This window comes from Osmerus mordax, chromosome 9 (assembly GCF_038355195.1).
Source record: "Osmerus mordax isolate fOsmMor3 chromosome 9, fOsmMor3.pri, whole genome shotgun sequence".
NCBI classification, from domain to species: Eukaryota; Metazoa; Chordata; class Actinopteri; order Osmeriformes; family Osmeridae; genus Osmerus; species Osmerus mordax.
The window spans coordinates 1,834,550-1,854,552 of record NC_090058.1 but is presented as its reverse complement, the minus strand read 5'-3'; the positions used below and the strand labels follow the sequence as shown (position 1 = coordinate 1,854,552).

The following is a 20,003-nucleotide window of genomic DNA, read 5'->3' as shown; positions in this document are numbered from 1 at the left end:
ACGCTTCCTGCAGATCGACTGAAAAGCTCTTGGTAATACAGCTACCTACTAGCTTTGAATTTCTTGCACAATAAAACACTGTGGAAACAAAAATGGAAGTACCGATGGATCCTTTATTTCTCTCGTGGAGCTATTTTCGGAGACGGAAGTTTCAGCAGTGTTCTGATATTTGTACAAAGATATTGGAGGACAGTCCCTACGACCAGGTAGATGCAACAGTAGCTAATTTAGCTAGCTAGCAACTTGGTTATAGGCTCACTCTGTAGCTATACGTAGCGATAACGCTGTTGCTGTGCATGCTGATGCTACTAATCCCGATTAGTGACGAATCCCGTGCAAGGTTGCCATGGATTCCCTTTCTTATCAATTATTAACATCTTAGCCATGACATTCCCTGAATAACACTTGTTAAGTGGGCTATTCCAGCCCACTAGTAGTAGCATTCATTGGTAACTCATCCTAGCTAGCTGTCTGCCTGTGCAGTAGGCTACCAATACTAGGCTAGATTGTAAACCTTTCACGCTTTGGCGTCGCTTGTGTATGTGTTTTCCATTTACCTCATCCACCTCTTTCATTAATTTTGCTTTTTATTTAAATTTGTTAGCCTAGCTATACTTTCAAACCTCTCCTCACCTATCTTCTCAACATTTCACATCGCTGTCACAAAAGGAGGCTGATTCCTCATTACTCATCTCTGAGGTAACACTGCTGTCATGTCTACTGTGCTTAAGTGTAGCCATTTTCATTCGTGGTAACAGTGAGAGCTGACGTGCAGTGACATATCTTCTCATCCTAACATGATTTTTCCTCTTGGTTTTGGAAAGGCCGCGTGGAGCCTGAAGACGCGAGCCCTGACGGAGATGGTTTACATTGACGAGGTGGAGGTGGACCAGGAGGGGATTGCAGAGATGATGCTGGATGAGAGCTCTATTGCTCAAGTGGCCCGTAAGTCTGTACTCTCCTTTTTACACCAACACACAATGTCACTGCACATAGTCTCTTACTTTCTGATCAGAGATGGCAAAACACACACATCCTTGAAATACAGATACTCATGTTTAAAAAGACTTTGGTAAAAGTTGAAGTGCTGACTACACTTTTTCACTCAAGTTAAAGTAAAGAAGTGTGGGCTCTGACATATACTTAAGTAAAAAGTAGCCATTACTACTACCCGTTACTACTAAACGTTTTACACTAACATATATTTTTTGCATGGTGTTTCTGTTTCTGATAGGATTGGTCATACATGTTCTTGAGTGTAAATTAACTTGATTTTAGGCCCAGGAACATCGTTAAGACTTGCTGGCACCAGTCACGGAGGTGGGCCTACTCCAGCCGTCAGGTACGCCGCCACAGCTCAGAACCAACCCTCTTTAGACACTAAAGATACTAATCTAATGGCACCTTGTTTTGTTTGTTGAGCAAATACAGCATTTCCTTCTTTTGTGCAGGCCCATGACCCAGTCCGGACGGCCAATCACAGGGTTTGTAAGGCCCAGTACTCAGTCTGGGAGACCAGGAACTATGGAGCAGGCCATCAAGACGCCCCGCACAGCCAGCACCGCCCGGCCTGTCACCAGCGCATCTGGAAGATATGTCCGACTGGGAACAGTAAGTTCTAACCTTCTTCTGTCTGCGGAGAGTGAAAGCATGATGGTTAGCTGTATGGTATATTTTTTATGTATTACGAGGAATTGGGTCATTGGCTTTGTGTTCGTGATCGTAGCTGTTGTAAAGAGGTCATGTTGATTGTGTGGATGTCAGCAGCACCCTGATTGAGTTGTGTCCATGTCTGGTTAATTTACCCAGGCCTCCATGTTGACCAATCCAGACGGGGAATTCATAAACCTGTCAAGACTCAACTTGGCCAAGTATGCCCAGAAGCCCAATTTATCCAAGGTAAACAAGCTTTCACTTGTTGAATAGATTCTTGACAGTATGTGAGATTTTGACTACAGTGTGTCCTGTTCTTGTTAATTTTCACCATTCTCTCTCCTCAGACCCTGTTTGAGTACATCTTTCATCATGAAAATGATGTGAAAAATGTAAGATACAAATGTAGTTTGACTTTGGAGTGTTTCTGTGTTACAAATCCTCAAGGACGTGGTGAAAACAGTCTGTCTCTCTGCAGGCTTTAGATCTAGCAGCTCAGGCTACCGAGCATGCTCAGTTCAAGGACTGGTGGTGGAAAGTACAGTTGGGAAAATGCTATTACAGGTAAGTGTATCTCACAGAGTCTCCAGAAGTGTTGTTTTTAAGTTCAAAGTTCAAAGTACTTTGTCATTGTCACAAAAACAACGAGACAGTAGTTACACGTATGGCTAAACAACATCCTAATGTGCCATGTGTTATGGTGCTTTGTTCCAGACTAGGTTTACACCGGGAGGCAGAGAAACAGTTCAGATCAGCTCTTAACCACCAGGAGGTAGTGGATACATATCTCTACCTGGCCAAGGTAATGGTGAACACATTACATCACATGTAGCAACAGATGAACAGCTAGCAGCATGACATAGATCAGCATGATCTGCTCTTATCCAGAGCGACTTACAGTAAGTACAGGGACATTCCCCCCGAGGCAAGTAGGGTGAAGTGTGGGGTGAAGGCAAGTAGGGTGAAGGGTGTGGGGAGTCAGATGGCTGAGTGGTTAGGGAATCGGGCTAGTAATCAGAAGGTTGCTAGTTCGATTCCCGGCTATGCAAACCAAATGACGTTGTGTCCTTGGGCAAGGCACTTCACCCTACTTGCCTCGGGGAGAATGTCCCTGTACTTACTGTAAGTCGCTCTGGATAAGAGCTTCTGCTAAATGACTAAATGTAAATGTAATGTAAATGTAAGTGCCTTGCCCAAGGACACAACGTCAGGAATAGAACCAACAACCTTCTGATTAATAGCTCGAACCGCTCAGCCATCTGACCCCCCTGGGGTTGGATGACTTGGGCCCATCATTGACCCACATCCATTGCTTGAATGTGTACATTTTCATGCTTGATGTGTTTTGTTATTTTTTACAGAAAACTACCATGTCTTAAGATTATGATTGTTTTATTTAGGTGTATCAGCGGCTGGATCAACCCATCACCGCACTGAACCTCTTCAAGCAAGGGCTGGACCACTTCCCTGGAGAAGTTACTCTCCTTACAGGAATTGCTCGCATTCACGAGGCACGTTGCTTTACTCACCTCTGTAGAACCCTTGCTTTCTCCTTATTGTGGGTAATGTCATTTTTAGATGAGAAAAGGTGTTGGAAATTCCTGTGCCTCGTGGAAAAGACAAGCCTGCACGTGGAACAGTCTGTCCGAATGGTATTCCTTTTCCGATTTGCCGACAGTCATCTGGGCTGATTGTCTGTGCTTCTCATAGGAGATGAACAACATCACCTCCGCCACAGAGTACTACAAAGACGTGCTGAAGCAGGACAACACTCACGTGGAGGCTATTGCCTGCATCGGGAGTAACCACTTCTACACTGACCAGCCTGAGATCGCTCTGCGCTTTTACAGGTCAGACACTACAGAGATCTGAGGTGGTTGGTAAAGGGGAAGTTCTGTGGGCGTAAGTGAAGCAATCTGTGACACGGCTTGTTAAAAGGCCTGTACAAATTTACATTTAGTCATTTAGCAGAGGCTCTTATCCAGAGCGACTAACAGTAAGTACAGGGACATCCCTGAGGCATGTAGGGTGAAGTGCCTTGCCCAAGGACACAACGTCATTTGACATGGGGAACATTTGGGAATCGAACTGGCAACCTTCAGATTACTAGCCCGATTCCCTCACCGCTCAGCCACCTGACTGCCCAAACACAAATACAATTATATTTGGTTAGAGATGAAGGCTGAAGGACTTTATGACCACGAGCATCACCACTGCTCGTTTATCAGCGTGGCACTTGTCGTTTCCTCCCTAAAAGCCAGACGTTGTTGTGCGTTTGTCCCTGCAGGCGCTTGTTACAGATGGGGGTTTATAACTGCCAGCTGTACAACAACCTGGGGCTGTGCTGCTTCTACGCCCAGCAGTACGACATGACGCTGTCGTCCTTTGAAAGAGCCCTGGCCCTGGTGGCCAACGACGAGGAGCTGGCGGATGTCTGGTACAACATCGGTCACGTGGCTGTGGTGCGTACCAGCTCCGGACAGAAACGCCCTCGGCTGCATGTGCAGGCGACTCGTCTCACAGTGTCAGCAAAACAGTGGGTAGTGAGATGAACTTGATTGTAGATAAAGAGGGTTGTTGGTTTCTCTCTCTACAGGGAATAGGGGACTTGACGTTGGCATACCAGTGTTTTAAACTGGCTTTAGCGTTCAACAATGACCACGCTGAGGCCTACAATAACCTGGCTGTGCTGGAGTTGCGTAGAGGACGCGTTGAGCAGGTGAGAGGGGGAATAAATCCTGTTACGGTTCATTGGATGTGTGAGTTAGAGATGGCTCCTGACTGCATTTATTAAAAATCTTTTTCCCCCCTGCTCTTTTTAAACAGTCGAAAGCGTTCCTGCAGACGGCTGCATCGTTGGCGCCTCACATGTATGAACCTCACTTCAACTTCTCCACTCTCTCAGAGAAGGTAACTGCATTTTCACGCCTTTTCCCACTTCCCTTTTAACCTATTAAACCACCCAAATCAAGCAGTATCTCAGCAAAACAAGCAGTCGTTAACACAAGCTGTCCGTGTCCAGATCGGGGATCTTCAGAGCAGCTACACGGCTGCTCTGAGGTCGGAGGACTCCTTCCCTGAGCATGTGGACACCCAGCAGATCCTGAAACACCTTCGTCAGCACTTTGCTGTGCTGTGAGCTGCGGGGAGACCTGCCTGGCTGTCAGGCTGGAGCGACAGAGAGCTCTCGTACAACTGGGCGTGTGACCAGGCTCAAGCTACGGAATATCACAGTCAGTTCTGAGAGGTAGTCTTGACAACGTAGAACTCCAACGTCACGTGGATTAAATTGGAGAAACTGCATACACAGGAAATTATTGTCAAGAATGGGTTTTACTACTCTGTGGTTTTGTGTAGATGTTTCTTGCCCGATCAGCAGTAGCGGATTTTGAAGTATGACTAACCAAAAGTAAGCGGATTGAATTGTATATGACTATTTATTCATTGAAGTACATACTGTATATTTGATAGTTTATTTTCTTAGTACTGCAAAATGTATTGTGATGTGGACATTCCTATTGCTATTATCTAGTCTGTACATTGACGTAGATAATAAAAATAATTGTTTAAACATTTGTCCATAAATTGTAGGGTACCTCTAAGAACCCTCCACCGACTGTCCAGAGTTCGGTACAGTTATCTGTTTAGCAATGTTTCTGCGCCTTCAAGCGTCACATGAAATCTAGCCTAATAAAAGGGACCATTTCTGATTACTTCTGGTCAACTTTAATGAAAGAAAGTGCATGGCAGTGTGGCTTTTTGACAAAAAAAATTTTAACAATCCTTGCTGTTTACTGTCCCAATGCTGTACACGGAATGACATGCAATAATGTACCAAGCATAACGCTCCAACTACGGGTGACATGAAACTTGAGAGTGTTTCCGGGTCTTTAGTGTATGTGCATGGAAATAGAAAAGATGGACTCCCTAAAGCGTTGTTGTACAGTGCAGTATTCCCGATGTGTTTAAAGTTTGGAAAGTAAAAACTGAGACGTGGAGATATGCGCATACCCTTATGACTGTAGCGTTCTTAGAGAAAGTGATTTGTACCGTTTGGCGACTTCAAAATTCGTTTCGAAATAGACGAGGCCGTGGGACTGAACTGTAGCCGCAGAAATATTTTAGAAACTGCCATGGTTGTATAGGTTTGCATTGCTTTTATCTGAATAGTTTAGTCTATAGTTGTTGTTTATCTGTATTTTTTCGCCTTTTCGTTGTAGGTTAGAAGAGAGGTTTCACTCTTAGACGATAGGCATATACTTTTGGAGCGTAGTTTTAACCTAATATTTTAGAAAATGTCACTAGAGTACGAGAGGCATTATGCCTCGTTAAATTCAGATTTGTGCAGCGAGTCAGTCCCCAACCCTATTAGCCGGTCAACGTCTAGCACATACAGCGCTGAGGAGGAAAAGTTACATTACATTCCTATCCGGATTCTTGGAAGAGGTGCATTTGGTGAAGCCACTCTCTACAGACGAACAGAGGTGAGACTAAAAACATGTTTTCATTTGCCACGAATACATTTTACCTGAGTATCTGAAGTTTGTTTTGTTCATCATATTGTTCAGATTTATTGAGGACAATGCTCTACTGTGCTCACTTACCTACTAAGCTTATGAGAAATTCTTCAGTGAGAGCAGTCTCTGTTAAAGCTATTTGCTTTCCTGTCGTTGGACATTTTAATGTCAGTTGTCTTGGCCCTTATTAAGGATATCTACAGGAAGTTAAAGCAAATATCAGCACACTGGACTGGATTACCTCTCGTAATCATTTCGTTCCTGCTCGTTTTCTGTAGGATAACTCTCTGGTGGTTTGGAAGGAAGTGGATTTGAACAACCTCTCAGAAAAGGAGCGCAGAGATGTCACAAATGAAATCAGCATCCTGTCCATCCTACAGCACAATAACATAATAGCCTACTTCAATCATTTCATGGACAAGAACACGCTTCTCATTGAGCTTGAGTACTGCAATGGTGAGACAACGGAGGCTTTTTAGGGATAACCAATAAAATTGCTTCCTCATCAGTTTGCATGCATCACAATAGTAAACAAACTTAATTAACCTGAATTACTTTCAGGGGGAAATCTGTATGATAAAATAGTTCAACAGAAGGGGAAGCTGTTCAGTGAGGAGGTAGGTTGTCACTGTCCACCACACACCAAACAGATTCAACAATGTCCTGATTGTGGGCCAAAGTACAACTGCATTCATTTTCATCCTTTCATAAATCAATTTACTGATTTATTGACATCCTCGTATATCGTCATATCGTTTTTGATGTTGGGCGACTGAGCAATGTCTGTATGGTCTGTTGTTCCCAGGTTGTCGTTTGGTACCTGTACCAGATTGCGTCAGCAGTGTCTCACATTCACAAAGTAGGGGTACTTCACAGGTAATATTTAAACATACACCAGAAATATACATATTTTCACAAATGATTCTTTTTTTTAACGTTTTGAATGAAATACCTGTGGTTAACATGGACCAATGATGGACCTCACCTTTTGTTACAGGGATATCAAGACTCTTAATATCTTCCTGACAAAAACAAACCTCATTAAGTTAGGTGATTACGGACTGGCCAAGAAGCTTGACTCCCAGTTTGCCATGGCTGAGACTGTGAGTGTTTGTGTTAAAGCAGTGTGGGTCACTTACATTATACCACAAGCATTCAACCATTCAAGTACAAGATTTGTGTCTAAATTGTTTTGCTCTTTTGACTGTAGTGTGTTGGAACCCCGTACTACATGTCTCCTGAACTGTGCCAGGGTGTGAAATACAACTTTAAATCTGACATCTGGGCCATGGGCTGTGTCCTGTTTGAAGTGCTAACCCTCACCAGAACATTCGATGCGACGGTAAATGTTCTGCTCGTGGTGCATCCCACTGTACTCTGGGGTTGCCTGTCCTCGATTGGCTATCGTACGATCACATGGTACTCTGCATGCCCTGTATGACAATCAGCAACGGTTGATGAGGAAGCTACTGGTCATGGTTCAGATATTGACTGTGTAGCACAGCTGTGTTGAAGGGTCTTTGGTGTTTGTGTCCTCGTAGAACCCTCTGAACCTGTGTGTGAAGATAGTTCAGGGAAACTGGACCATGGACGTGAACCCTGATCTTTATTCCTCAGCGTTGATCAAGCTGGTGTACGAGTGCCTGGATCAGGTTAGTGGAGGCGGGGCTTTCTGTGGCATTAAAACACTGGAATGGGCTGTGGTGAAAGTCCTGAATGGTTAATAGTGATGTATTTCTGTAATGTATGTTTGTATCCCAGGATCCGGAGAAGAGACCAACATCTGACCAGATTCTTGACCAGCCAATCATATCCTGCTGCAGACAGTGAGTGTGGTGAAGGAGTTCACTGGAGTGAGACACAGATATAATCCAACTGTACGCATCAGGTAATAATATCAACAATTGTGCTGTTTCAGGGAGCTGGAGGAGAGAGTTATCTTGCTAAACTCAGCGATGAAGAAACCAAAGTATGTTTTACTGGTTCAAACCCACAACTTACACAACTTTTGTTTTTCTGTCAACAGATATTTTAATTAAATTAAATACATTTTGAGCGACCTTTGGATAGATGATGCTTCTGTTCATGTGTAAATGTTTATGTTTTACTAAGGTTGAGCAACGTGACAGAAAGTCCCATCGCCGTGGTGACCACACGCTCCAGAGAAGTGTATTTCTGGGGTGGAGGGAAATTCACTCCCCAGAAACTGGATGCGTTCAAAGGGGGCAGCAGTGCTCAGCATGTGTGTGCAGGAGAGAACCACTTTGCTGTGGTCACAGTGGAGAAAGAGCTGTACACCTGGGCTGTGAGTACTGGATCTTTAACTGTCACTACACCTGGGCTGTGAGTACTGGATCTTTAACTGTCACTACACCTGGGCTGTGAGTACTGGCTCTCTAACTGTCACAACTGAAGCAAGGTGGGTCTGAACTTACATGTCTGAGGGCCCTTGTTATGTTGTGTGATCTGCCTGTTGGCTGGTTTAGAAGGTTTGAATGATCTCGGATGGGAATAGCTTAACGGTTAGAGCATTTGCTTGCAGATAGGTCGTAGGTTCAGATCCCAACCTTGTACTCTAGGTCACTTTGGATAAAATCGTCTGATAAACAAATACATCGTTTTTCTTATCCCCTCCCACCTCTCGTTAGAATGTCCAGGGTGGAACCAAGATGGTGGGCCAGTTGGGTCATGGGGACCAGGCCTCGTACCGGCAGCCCCGCAAGGTTGAGAGGCTCCAGGGCAAGGCCGTCCGCCAGGTGGCCTGTGGGGCGGACTTCACCGCCTGCGTCAGCGGTGAGCACGTCTGGGTCAAGCCATCACACCGTCCTGGTCCAGAGAATCAGTTTGTCAGTCTTTAACGCATGAAAAAAGTGTTCAAACAAAAATTCAAACAAAGCTCAAATCACATTTGACTCTTTTGGATATTCTCATGTGTTGTCTTAGACGAGGACCAGATGTACATGTTCGGGTCGGACTACTACGGCTGTATCGGGGTGGAGAACGTGCTGGGCATGGAGGTGCTGGAGCCGGTTCTGCTGGAGTTCTTTGAGGAGCGTCCGGTGCGGCAGGTGTCCTGTGGAGACAACCATGTGGTAGTGCTGACCCAGAGCGGAGACATCTACTCGTGGGGTTGTGGAGAGCATGGTACGCCATCACAACACTGTTACTGTGGCCGGGAGTACCTTTACATCTCACCATGCTTTACCGATTGTGACCAGTAGATGGTGGTGTTGGTCTTGAAATGTACAGCCCAACCTCACCTCTCTAGTCCTCTTTATGTCAGACAAACTTGTACTGTTCAAAATGTGACCCAGTAACACTACTCTCATGTCTATCCAGGGCGTCTTGGCTTGGACTGTGAGGATGACTTCAGCTCTCCTATGCAAGTAAGATCCCACTCTTTAGCATTGATTGTACATCCCTTCCCCCCCCCCCCCCCCCCCCCCCCCCCCCTGAACGCTGCTCATGTGTGAGGCTGTGGGGCAAGGGATAAGAGTACAGACCACAGCTTAGATGTATACACCATATGGTGTTAAAGGCTCACATAGTGGGGCGCCTGGTAGCTCACTGGGTCAGAGCACGCACCATTCAGGCTTATACTTAACTATGGAGTCTGGGTTGTAATCAGACCGAGGCCATTTCCTGCAATCATCCTTCCACTCTCTCTCCCTGCTTTCCTGTCTCTCTCCAACGGTTCTATCAACAACAACGAAAGAATAATATATAAAATAGAAAAATATATATTTAAAGGCTCATATTGTATGTAATGTTCATGCCCCTGTCCTGTGTTACATTACATTACATTTAGTCATTTAGCAGACACTCTTATCCAGAGCGACTTACAGTAAGTACAGGGACATTCCCCCGAGGAAAGTAGGGTGAAGTGCCTTGCCCAAGGACACAACGTCAGTTTGCATGACCGGGAATCGAACTGGCAACCTTCGGATTTCTAGCCCGATTCCCTCACCGCTCAGCCACCTGACTGGCTGGTGTTCCCAGGTGGAGACCCCTAAAGGTGCTACCATCTCCACGGTCTCCTGCGGCTGCGACGGAACCTTCTTCCTGACGGAGTCTGGCAAGGTGCTGGCCTGTGGGAGCAACGAGCTGAACAAGCTGGGTCTGAACCAGGGTTTCTCCGGTCTCAAGAACCACCCTGGAGAGGTAGGGAGCCACACACACACACCGGACAGCAACTTCAAAATCATCAAGAGAAATAAGTGGTTCAGTATTACCTTTCATGCTTCCTCCAATAGCAAGGTTACCAAGGGATACCCTACACCACCACTCTCACTCTGGTCAAGCAGCTGGCCAGGTTTAAGATCCAGGCCATCTCTCCTGGGAGAAGCCACACAGGAGCTATCGATGGTAATGACATCAGACTCTTCCACACAACCAGGAAGGTAAACAGTTGTTAATGTGCATCGAAGAGTGCGTGTAACGGAAGTGTGACCTTTCAGAGCGCGGGCGACTGATCACCTTCGGGTGTAACAAGTACGGCCAGCTGGGAGTTAAAGACTTTAAGAAGCACCAGGGGGTCCAGCTGCTGGTGGGACCGTTCGGGGGAAAGTTGGTCAGCAAGGTTTCCTGTGGAGATGGCTTCACCATCGCTGCTACTGAGGGTTAGCTAATACCTGCTTCTTTGCTGTCTTTTGTTTACAATTGCGGTGCTGTATTGTCGATTGTCATCCTGTGGATAACAGATAATACGCTGCCTCCTCAGGAACAGGCCTGACCTGTTTTGCCTGTGGAAGGATATTGCCGTAGGATCGATAATAATTTATTTCTGTATCGGTCTTGCAGACAATCAGATCTTTGCCTGGGGAAATGCAGGAAATGGCCGCCTGGGAATGCCCCCCGATAAGGGCTTTGGTTCGGAGGTGTGCCCCGCCTTACCCAGACCCATCTTTGGTTCTCTCCACCACGTACCAGACCTGTCCTGTCGTGGCTGGCACACCATACTGATCATGGGTCAGTCCCCACTAGACACCTCGACACAAACCTCCCAAAAAAACGTTTTTAGTTCATAAAATACCAACCTCATATTTCTCCTCACAGAGAAGGTCCTCAACTCTAAGACCATCCGTTCCAACAGTAGTGGACTTTCTATCGGTAGTGGTAAGTCAGGTGCCTTATGTATAATAAATAACGTTATTGTTTTGAAAGGGGTTTGACAACGGAACTAAGCACTGTCTGTGTGCGTGTGCATGTCTGTGTGTGTGTGCTTGTGTGTGTGTGTGTGCTTGTGTGTGTGTGTGTGTGTGTGCTTGTCTGTGTGTGTCTGTGTGTGTGTGTACACAGGGCTGGGCCCAGTCTCCAGCTCCACAGTGGATCTGGACATGGAGCCAGGTGCAGAGACCGGGGTGCGTGACGCCGGTCTGGGGGGCACGGTGGAGGCAGACACGGAGGAGCGCCGCATGGAGACCTCGGAGATGCCCCTGGGGAACCAGACTGGAGACAGCTCCTGCCCATTCTGGCTGCGCAAGGTGCGCACGCCACACCTCCAAACCTTCGTCTGTACACCCAGGGTCCCAGAGGGATGTTACAGTTATTCATGTAGCAGACGCTTTTATCCAAAGCGACTTCCAAGAGAGAGCTTTACAAAACTGCATAGGTCAATGGTCATAAACAACGAGATAGCCCCAAAACATTGTGGGCAGACAAAACATGAAGCATACATTGTGAAAAGCAAATAAGTGCCAATGGGAAGAACCATAAGAGCATGTTACATCACACACCTGTGGTCCCATCCGTCCCACTAGGAGCTTCAGGATGCTGAATTCATACCTATGCCGGATGATTCCAGAGGCTCTGTCCCTAATCCGCTGGCTCCGTCCTACTCTGAGAGTGTCACTCTGCCGTACGAGGAGCTGCAGGAGTTAAAGGCTGCAGCGGCAGCTGCTGCCACTGGGAAAGCTCTCTCGGTAATGATGCCTCCGCCCCAGAGTTAACTGCCTGCTGCCTGCGTCCTCTGTGTTAATGTCACAATGTAAAACAGCGCTGTCTTCTCTCTAGACCGCACGCATGGGCTGTGACAAGGCCGGGCTGGAGGAGGGAGGGGCTTGTAAGAAAGGAGATGCCGTTTCGTGTTGCAGAGCCAGTAGTGAGATTGCGCAGGTGGGTGAAACATGCATTCATGTTGTTAACCAGACGGGGAACTTTGTGTCATGGTTGTCCAAGGTTGTTGTTGTTTGTTTGGGGTTTTTTCGCTGTTGACCTCAATCGTTGACTCCTCCTTGTCCAGCTGAGAGAGACTGTCGGCCATCAGGAGACGATAATCCAGAGACTGCAGAAACAGGTAAGCTCCAGTCATCCTGGCCTGGTCAGCACCTCCCGGAGAATATCTAGTGGCCAGAGGTTCTAACTAAATTTTTAACTACTCATTGCAGTTCAGTGACCAACTCAGCGAGAATGAGAGGCTCTGGATGGCTATCAACCAAATGACCCTGAAAGAAGCAGTGTCTGAAAACCAGCGATCTGGGCCTGCAGAGGCAGGAGTGGGAGGCAGCCAGAGCCCAGAGGACAGATCTGCTGGGGCGGGTACGTGAGGGACGCCCGCTGCTGTTCTACTGTGTTTGGAGGGACTGTGGCTCTGCACGCCCCGACCTATAGATGGAATTATCCAGACTCAGATCAGGATAAGAGGACTATATTATCTATCAGCTCCTTCTGATAGGAAATGTGTCCGTTGCAGGCCATTATCCATGTTAGCAGGCCGTCAGGGGGAGATGAGAGGAATTACATGTGGGACGGAAGTTCAAAACCTCTGCTGTCCTCATTGAAACAGCTTTTGCTTAATTAGTCGTGGCCATTGGGGATTGAAGGTTGCAGAATTTATATCAATCCGGGTTGAACAACTATATAGTATTTGTGGTTTTCTGTCTGCATGATCATGCTGTGTTTGAATAGATAGAAATATTGCTTTTACTCCATGTTGAAAGATACTTGCAGGCATGATAAATGTCAGTAAAGCTGCATCGGTTTTATAGACGGACTCAAATACTGGTAGGATTCAACATGCTAAATGACTAAATGTTTTGAAAAAAATGACTAAATGTAACATCAGGAACCCAGTTATTAACAGTGTTAAACCAGTCAATGCCTTGGTTTTAATGTTGGCTCGAACTGTCAACAAAGGTCTACATAACATTGTAGCCCTCATAACCATGGATATATCCAATCACATTTAATATCACATTATAAGGTGCGTCATATATATTGTATTATAAATATATATTGTACCTGTGTGTATGGTGTGATATATTGTACTGTTTTTCAGCTGTGGTTATCAGCAAAAAAGGCAGATCAATCAGGTCAACATCTGTTTCCAATGTGAATCTAAAAACGAGTATGTCTTTTTTATTCTTTATCTTGCACTTTTGATGTTTTCCAAAGGCTAAATACCAAACAAAAAGAGTATACCAAATATACCTTAGTCGACTTACCCTTTTAAATGTAATGTACCACGGATGTTTTGTTGTATCATGAGTGTATGGAAGAAAGTAATGAGCAGAAAATGCTAATGGTAAATGTATGACGTTGCTATTGATGTCACTAAACTACTGATGCAATAACAATTTAAAATAGAATATGTAAGTTTCCCTTCTAAAGACATATTATTATGGTAAACTGTGTCATATTTTTTATCATCATAGTTTTGTTGTTCCTGTTATTAAGGCGTTACAATATTTTATTTTGGATGTGTGAGACGCTATAGCGAGTTGTGTAGTCATCTAAAACAAAACAGCTAATAAGTTCACAACTTTGTGGGTTAGTGTGTGGTCAAATTGCACCGATTAACACTGATGGAACTTTATATATCAATGCAAGTAAAAAATGATGTATTAACCTAAAACCAAAGATGGATTGTACACAAATCCTAATTTGTGTACAAATTAAGACTCCTAAGACTGTTCCCTTCGCCATACATACAATGTTTGTTGTTCCATTTCTACATATTCAGCCCATACTGTATTTCTAGAGGCTTCCTATCTGTAATGTATTGAGGTAACAATGTGTCCAAAAATATTGTGTGCAAGATGTTACAGTGACCTTATTTGCTACCATCCAAAGATGCACCTTTACTTCATGCTTTGTGTTAAGAATAAATCAGCAAAACCACCATTGCTGTCTGATTATTTCTGTGAAAATGGTTGATTTAAAAGCCATTTCCTTTAAGTCCTTCACAATGTTTTCAGTATACTTCATAGGCCATCAGTATACTTCATAGGGCATCTCCAATTGGTTTAGGTCACATAGCTGCATATCAACAGTCAAATCAATTTACAATCAGTTTATTTTCATCTAAGCAAGGAGTGACTTTAAAAGCCCACTGGGCAAATCTTGAATCCACCTATGTGTATTGGCAGTATGAAAATGTACAAAGCACACAAAAGAAATCTGTAACAAAACTGCTGAGCTTGAATGAAGCAATGTTTGTATTGGGGGGCGGTGTGTGGCACAGGGGAGGAATCGAACTGTACCTTCCAAAACCCACTAACTGTATGTATCTGCTAAATGACTAAATGCATGCCGATAAAAACATGTACTGGATTTTAATATTTTTCATTCAAACCCAATGGGTCAATGGTTTTTAATAGATGTATCCATATTCTCTCGGCTTTTTTGTCTTAAAGTTCTGGTCCAATCCGATGGTGCCGGCTGTGTCGAGCCACCATGCGCGTGTTGCATGTTATGCCCCCCACTGTGCATGCTTCACCCTTCCAGTTGTTCTTCTTCAGCTGAGATGTAAAGTACAAGTCATGTCAACCACAAAACATTACAAACAGGAAGATATTAATTAGATTCACCATGTCTCACCAACACAAGAACAATATTGGTGGGTATAAATAGGCACCTCTGGAATCTTGCTTCTCGTGTTGGTTTTCATGAACTCCTCCAGGGTTTGGGGGGGCACCGGGGGTTAGGGTGGGGTACGGTGGGGGGTTAGGGTGGGGGGGCACCGGGGGTTAGGGTGGGGTGCGGTGGGGGGTTAGGGTGGGGGGGTGCCGGGGGTTAGGGTGGGGGGGCGCCGGGGGTTAGGGTGGGGTGCGGTGGGGGGTTAGGGTGGGGGGGCACCGGGGGTTAGGGTGGGGTGCGGTGGGGGGTTAGGGTGGGGGGGCACCGGGGGTTAGGGTGGGGTGCGGTGGGGGGTTAGGGTGGGGGGGCGCCGGGGGATTGTTAAAGGGGAATGACTAGGTAAAATAAATGTGCCCAGAGTGCACGGGCACAGGAGACCTAAACACAACCTCCCTGGAATCTAAGATTCACCACCACAAGGGACATACAATACAAAACAGGACAATACAGAATCATAAACAACAGAAGGAAGAGGGAGGGGGGAATAGAACGATAGGGGGGTGGGACCTTTAGGGTTAGGCCAGAGTGGGAGAGGCAAGTGTGGGAATTTAGGGTTAGAGCCTCCTCCCCCACTGGGTTATGGTCAGGGGCAGGATCGGGCTAAAACTCAGTCCAAGAAACCAGACCTGCTGGGTAAGAAAACGTGTGATAGCCCTGTGAAACTGTATGATGACTGTGTAATCGGTGTAAATATTACAGAACCAAAAAATATATATTCAATGTATATAAAGAATCTGGACCAGAAATCAACAATTACACCTTAGTGTATTTCCTGAAGTTAGGTATCTGCAGAGAGTAGAAGAGGCCTCTAACCAAGTTATCAAACATGTTCACCAGGAGCCAGGTAAGTAACTCCTATTTCTTTAATGCAAGGAACATTTTTACAGTTGTAATTTAATGGCATGTAGTGAAATCTCTCTTTTTTGTTGTTGAAAAACAGGTAAGCCAAACTTCAGGTAGGGTGGACTAGGGTGGGAGGCGCTGGGGGTTAGCGTGGGGGGCGCCGGGGAGGTGGTGGGGGGCGACTCTTGATGTTCTGACATTTGGGGACATGTCGCTCTGCTGGTCCCGGAGCGAACCGCCGCTCACAGTGAGGACAGGTGACGTAGTCCGGATCTTGGATAGATGGTGCCGGCTGTGTCGAGCCACCATGCGCGTGTTGCATGTTACGCAACAACTGTGCATGCTTCACCCTCCAGTTGTTCTTCTTCAGCTGAGATGTAAAGTACAAGTCATGTCAACCACAAAACATTACAAACAGGAAGATATTAATTAGATTCACCATGTCTCACCAACACAAGAACAATATAAACTAGAGAGGGTGTGGGGGGTGTTTGCGTCGGTTGCAGATTGGTGCGTTTTTTAACTTAAATTCATATTTGGGTAATTTAAATAAGTATGCATACTTATTATTTATGAATATTACATTGATTAAAAAGTTTATATTTTTTGCTGCTTGTTCCGAAGTCAAGCATACCCAATAATCAAACTCAAAGCTTTCAGAATTGATGCATTGTTCATTGATTCGAACATGTACATTTGACATGACGATGGAGTGCTAGCTTGCTAGTTATCGATTCACTTCAAAAACCGCCACTGTAGTCCTGCACATGCGCTCAAAAGGCGCAACGTGTAACAGCCTATTGAAAAGTCTAATGTTTTCGTATCGCTTCAGATTCCTCACTACATAAAATGGGGTTGTCATTACAACTGTTATTACAGTTGCCGAAGGCAAGCACACCCAATAAATATATATGAGGTTGTTCCCTTGCCGAAGGCAAATCAAATCAAATTTATTTGTATAGCCCTTTTTACACGCAAGCATGTCACAGAGGGCAAACACACCCAATGAGTAAATAGTTACCTCTGGAGTCTTGCTTCTCGTGTTGGTTTTCATAAATTCCTCCAATTCGGTCCCTTTGGCTCTGTGCTTGAAAGAGTCGTAGACTTGGCGGTTGGACTTCTGCATCTTTTCACAGACCTGGTGGTGCTTCTCCAGTCTCTCTGCAAGAAAATTTCTCTGGCAAATCTTGCAAGCGATGAGCAGGGGAATATCACCACAAGTCTGTTCCAGGCGAAGAGCATCTCGCCGTGGCCTGTTTGACTGAGGATTTGAGACTGATGTGGAGGACGACTCTGGAGATCTGCTGCTCCCTGTTCCTCTATGGGCAGGTTTCTGGTGCCCATTCTCCTGGATCTTTCTGCGAGGAGCCAAGTCCTTTTCCCTTCTCTTACCATCCCTCCCCACATACCTCTCTCTGGATCTCTCCCACTGGTTTTCCCTCTGCCAGTCGAGGTCCTCCTCAGCCAACTTCCTTCTCTCCTCTTCAGCTCTCGCTTGTTCCTTTTCCCACCTGTGCCAAAGCAGCTTCTTTTCTCTCTCTAACCTTATCTCCTTGTGGTTCATGTCTCTCTCCACCTCGTGCCACTCTCGCTCTCTCAGCCTGTCACTCCTGTGCCTCTCCCACTCTCCGTGTATCTCCCTCTCCTGATACACACCCCTCTCCCTCCTCCTCCTGTCTGTATTCCACTCTGGCCTTGTATTCGTCTCTTTGTCCCTTATTTCCCATCTTTCCCAGTCCTCCACAGGGGTTTTCTGGACTCGTCTGTCCTTGTTCATCTCCTCCCTTTTCTCCCTCGGCCACTCCGTATCCTCCAGGGTTTTCTCTCTCCTTAAAGACTTCTCCTTTTTCATCCTCGCTTGGCCTCCTCGCTCTACATCCCTTCTCCTCTGCTCATCTGACACCTTATTTTGAACCCATTCGTTTATTTCTTCTGCTGGTCTCCTTGTATATCTCTCCTCCCTCCTGTGTTTGTCATCACCTGAAGCAACCCTCTCCCTCTGGATCTTTAGTTTCTCTCCAGTCATCCATAGCTTGTTCTGTATCATCAGCTCCTTCTTATGAATTTCCTTTGCAAGTCTTCGTTGCTCGTCCGGCAGCCTCTCTCCTTTTAATTGTTGGGATCCAGTATAATCTTTGCCATTATTATAATCCTCAAATGATGGGTAAGAAATCTCTTGAGGTTTCCTGTTCTCAGTTTTTCCAGATCTTCCGCTGTATTCTCGGAGACCTCCCGATAGGGATGGAACACTGGGAACAGGCAATCTTTGTACCTCGTCCTTGGCACTGACCGACCGTTTGTGGTAAACCGGTTTTAGTGGAAAACCTCTGTCCACTCCATCCACTTTCCTTACAAGCATACTGTCTGGCTCAGGGTCAAAGTTGCTATTTATCCATCTAGAGCTGTATTGCCTTGGAGGACAATAATTGTTTTGATTAAATGTTTCTTTGTTTTTTTGCTGCCATTCATTAATATCAATTATCTCTCTATGTCTTCTGTTAAATGTTTTTTCTTGGAATCCAGTTTGACTTTGATGATATAGCCCACCTGAGTCCTTCTTCAACACAGCTGGGAGTTTTTCCAATATAATTTCTTTTTTAAGGGGAAAAGGGGTTGTAAAGTGAGGATGTGGAGTTCTCTTCACCCAAGTCAAAAGCCCAATCATATTCCCAAACAGCTTTAGCCTCGAAGTTTAGGCTAGTACTGTAGGCTAAATAAAACTTGCTTGACTAAGTCAGTTCAAACGAATAGATTTTGCCAGTTGAACTGGAAACTATGTAAATAATTGCAGACTAACCATTCATCAACTTACCAGCTTTCCCTCTTGGATTGGCATATTTTTCCTCAAGCTTCTTATTCAGCATCTCACGGATAGCAATTTGAAGGTATAGCTATCTAACGTTACGGCAGAATGAGGTTGCGCTAGCAAACAAACGTTTTATTAGAAGTCACACACCTGTTTGTTGGTATACGTTGCTTAGAAACGAATAACTCGTTCGAACAAAACGGTTTCTAATAGGCTTATAACTTGACCGGAAGTACCAGAGCCCGGATATTACGACAAGCGCATACGAATGAATGGTTCATAAACAGGCTGTGTTTTTGTGCTTTAGTCAGCTAGCTAGTTGAGGTAAGAAATAAATCAATATTATTCAAAAGGATTTATATATATATAGGAATTACAGTGTTATACAGTGATTCTTGTAACAGCAAGCACATCTGGCATGTCTTCTTTTAGTCCTAGACGTTCGTGATGTCTGATGGAGCTGACCTTCTATCTGTGGATTATGAAGTATTTGGTAGAGTACAAGGCGTATTCTTTCGCAAATATACACAGGTAAATCTGAAAACCTAAATGTAACAGTAAATCTTATGGCTTTCCAAAAGACAATCACAAAAATATTTTACCTTATAGCTTGACGGTTTAGGATTTCTTAATGCAGTGACAGAGGAACATTTTTTATTGTGAAATGTAGTTTAAGGCAGTGTCCATAAAACCAGTCTCTATGTCAGATTTGAATTATTTGAAGTTAATTATGGTTTACAGTACATACTGCAGCCCAACAATAGAATGTCTTATTTACGTTTCAATTCGATTTTCAGGCAGAGGGGAAAAAACTAGGTCTGGTCGGCTGGGTACAGAACACAGAAGCGGGAACTGTGCAAGGCCAGCTTCAAGGACCAAGCAGCAAAGTTAAAGAGATGAAGGAATGGCTCAAATCCACCGGGAGTCCCAAGTCACAAATTATCAAAGCAGAGTTTAAGAATGAAAAGAAAATTGAGTGCTTGGATCACACAACGTTTAAAATAGTTCGCCCTTAAATGCAGGTAACAGGCTAACAAAAATTCCTGTGTGATGTGCTTTTGAGAAATGAGAGAATTCTTGAAATGTATTTGTAGATATTAAATATAATACTGCTAGAATACTAAGGATTGTTTTTTTAAACTATGCATTTATTTAACTATTTATTTAACGTATGTGATAACGTACATTAAAGCTAAAATGATAACTCAAATTTGTGGAAATATGTTCTTATTTTGGATTCATCACGTAATCAGTCTTTCAGATGCTCAGACAACTGAAGAGGGCAGTGTTGTCAGTTTGGGCAAAGATGATATTCGTTTTATTAACAA

The 20,003-nt window shown here is 44.8% G+C and overlaps 4 protein-coding genes across 4 annotated transcripts; 3 read left to right on the top strand and 1 right to left on the bottom strand.

Moving 5' to 3' along the window:
- Window positions 1-92: 92 nt before the first annotated feature.
- ttc8 (tetratricopeptide repeat domain 8) lies at window positions 93-4,902 on the top strand. The gene is given in 14 exon segments (XM_067243404.1): window positions 93-206; window positions 825-945; window positions 1,279-1,342; window positions 1,452-1,611; window positions 1,810-1,899; window positions 2,001-2,108; window positions 2,111-2,217; window positions 2,368-2,455; window positions 3,054-3,164; window positions 3,364-3,503; window positions 3,941-4,115; window positions 4,250-4,372; window positions 4,480-4,563; window positions 4,676-4,902. Coding segments are annotated over 14 exon segments (1,602 nt in total). The 3' UTR covers window positions 4,793-4,902.
- Window positions 4,903-5,580: 678 nt separating this feature from the next.
- LOC136949386 (serine/threonine-protein kinase Nek9) lies at window positions 5,581-14,284 on the top strand. Its single transcript, XM_067243658.1, has 23 exons — window positions 5,581-6,137; window positions 6,449-6,626; window positions 6,732-6,787; window positions 6,976-7,046; window positions 7,168-7,273; window positions 7,381-7,512; window positions 7,712-7,822; window positions 7,932-7,996; window positions 8,089-8,139; window positions 8,283-8,475; window positions 8,819-8,963; window positions 9,114-9,314; window positions 9,510-9,556; window positions 10,170-10,331; window positions 10,424-10,535; window positions 10,628-10,789; window positions 10,971-11,138; window positions 11,226-11,285; window positions 11,469-11,653; window positions 11,930-12,091; window positions 12,183-12,284; window positions 12,412-12,465; window positions 12,557-14,284. The coding sequence occupies exons 1-23, from the start codon at window positions 5,949-5,951 to the stop codon at window positions 12,713-12,715; spliced, it is 2,871 nt and encodes a 956-aa protein (XP_067099759.1). The 5' UTR covers window positions 5,581-5,948; the 3' UTR covers window positions 12,716-14,284.
- Window positions 14,285-16,014: 1,730 nt separating this feature from the next.
- zc2hc1c (zinc finger, C2HC-type containing 1C) lies at window positions 16,015-18,534 on the bottom strand. Its single transcript, XM_067243223.1, has 2 exons — window positions 16,891-18,534; window positions 16,015-16,239 (listed from the first exon to the last, which is right to left on the bottom strand). Exons 1-2 carry the CDS (start codon window positions 18,532-18,534, stop codon window positions 16,015-16,017), a joined length of 1,869 nt encoding a protein of 622 aa, XP_067099324.1.
- A 433-nt stretch (window positions 18,535-18,967) lies between these two features.
- acyp1 (acylphosphatase 1, erythrocyte (common) type) lies at window positions 18,968-19,854 on the top strand. The gene is made up of 3 exons (XM_067243591.1): window positions 18,968-18,999; window positions 19,108-19,206; window positions 19,473-19,854. Exons 2-3 carry the CDS (start codon window positions 19,123-19,125, stop codon window positions 19,689-19,691), a joined length of 303 nt encoding a protein of 100 aa, XP_067099692.1. The 5' UTR covers window positions 18,968-18,999; window positions 19,108-19,122; the 3' UTR covers window positions 19,692-19,854.
- Window positions 19,855-20,003: the final 149 nt, after the last annotated feature.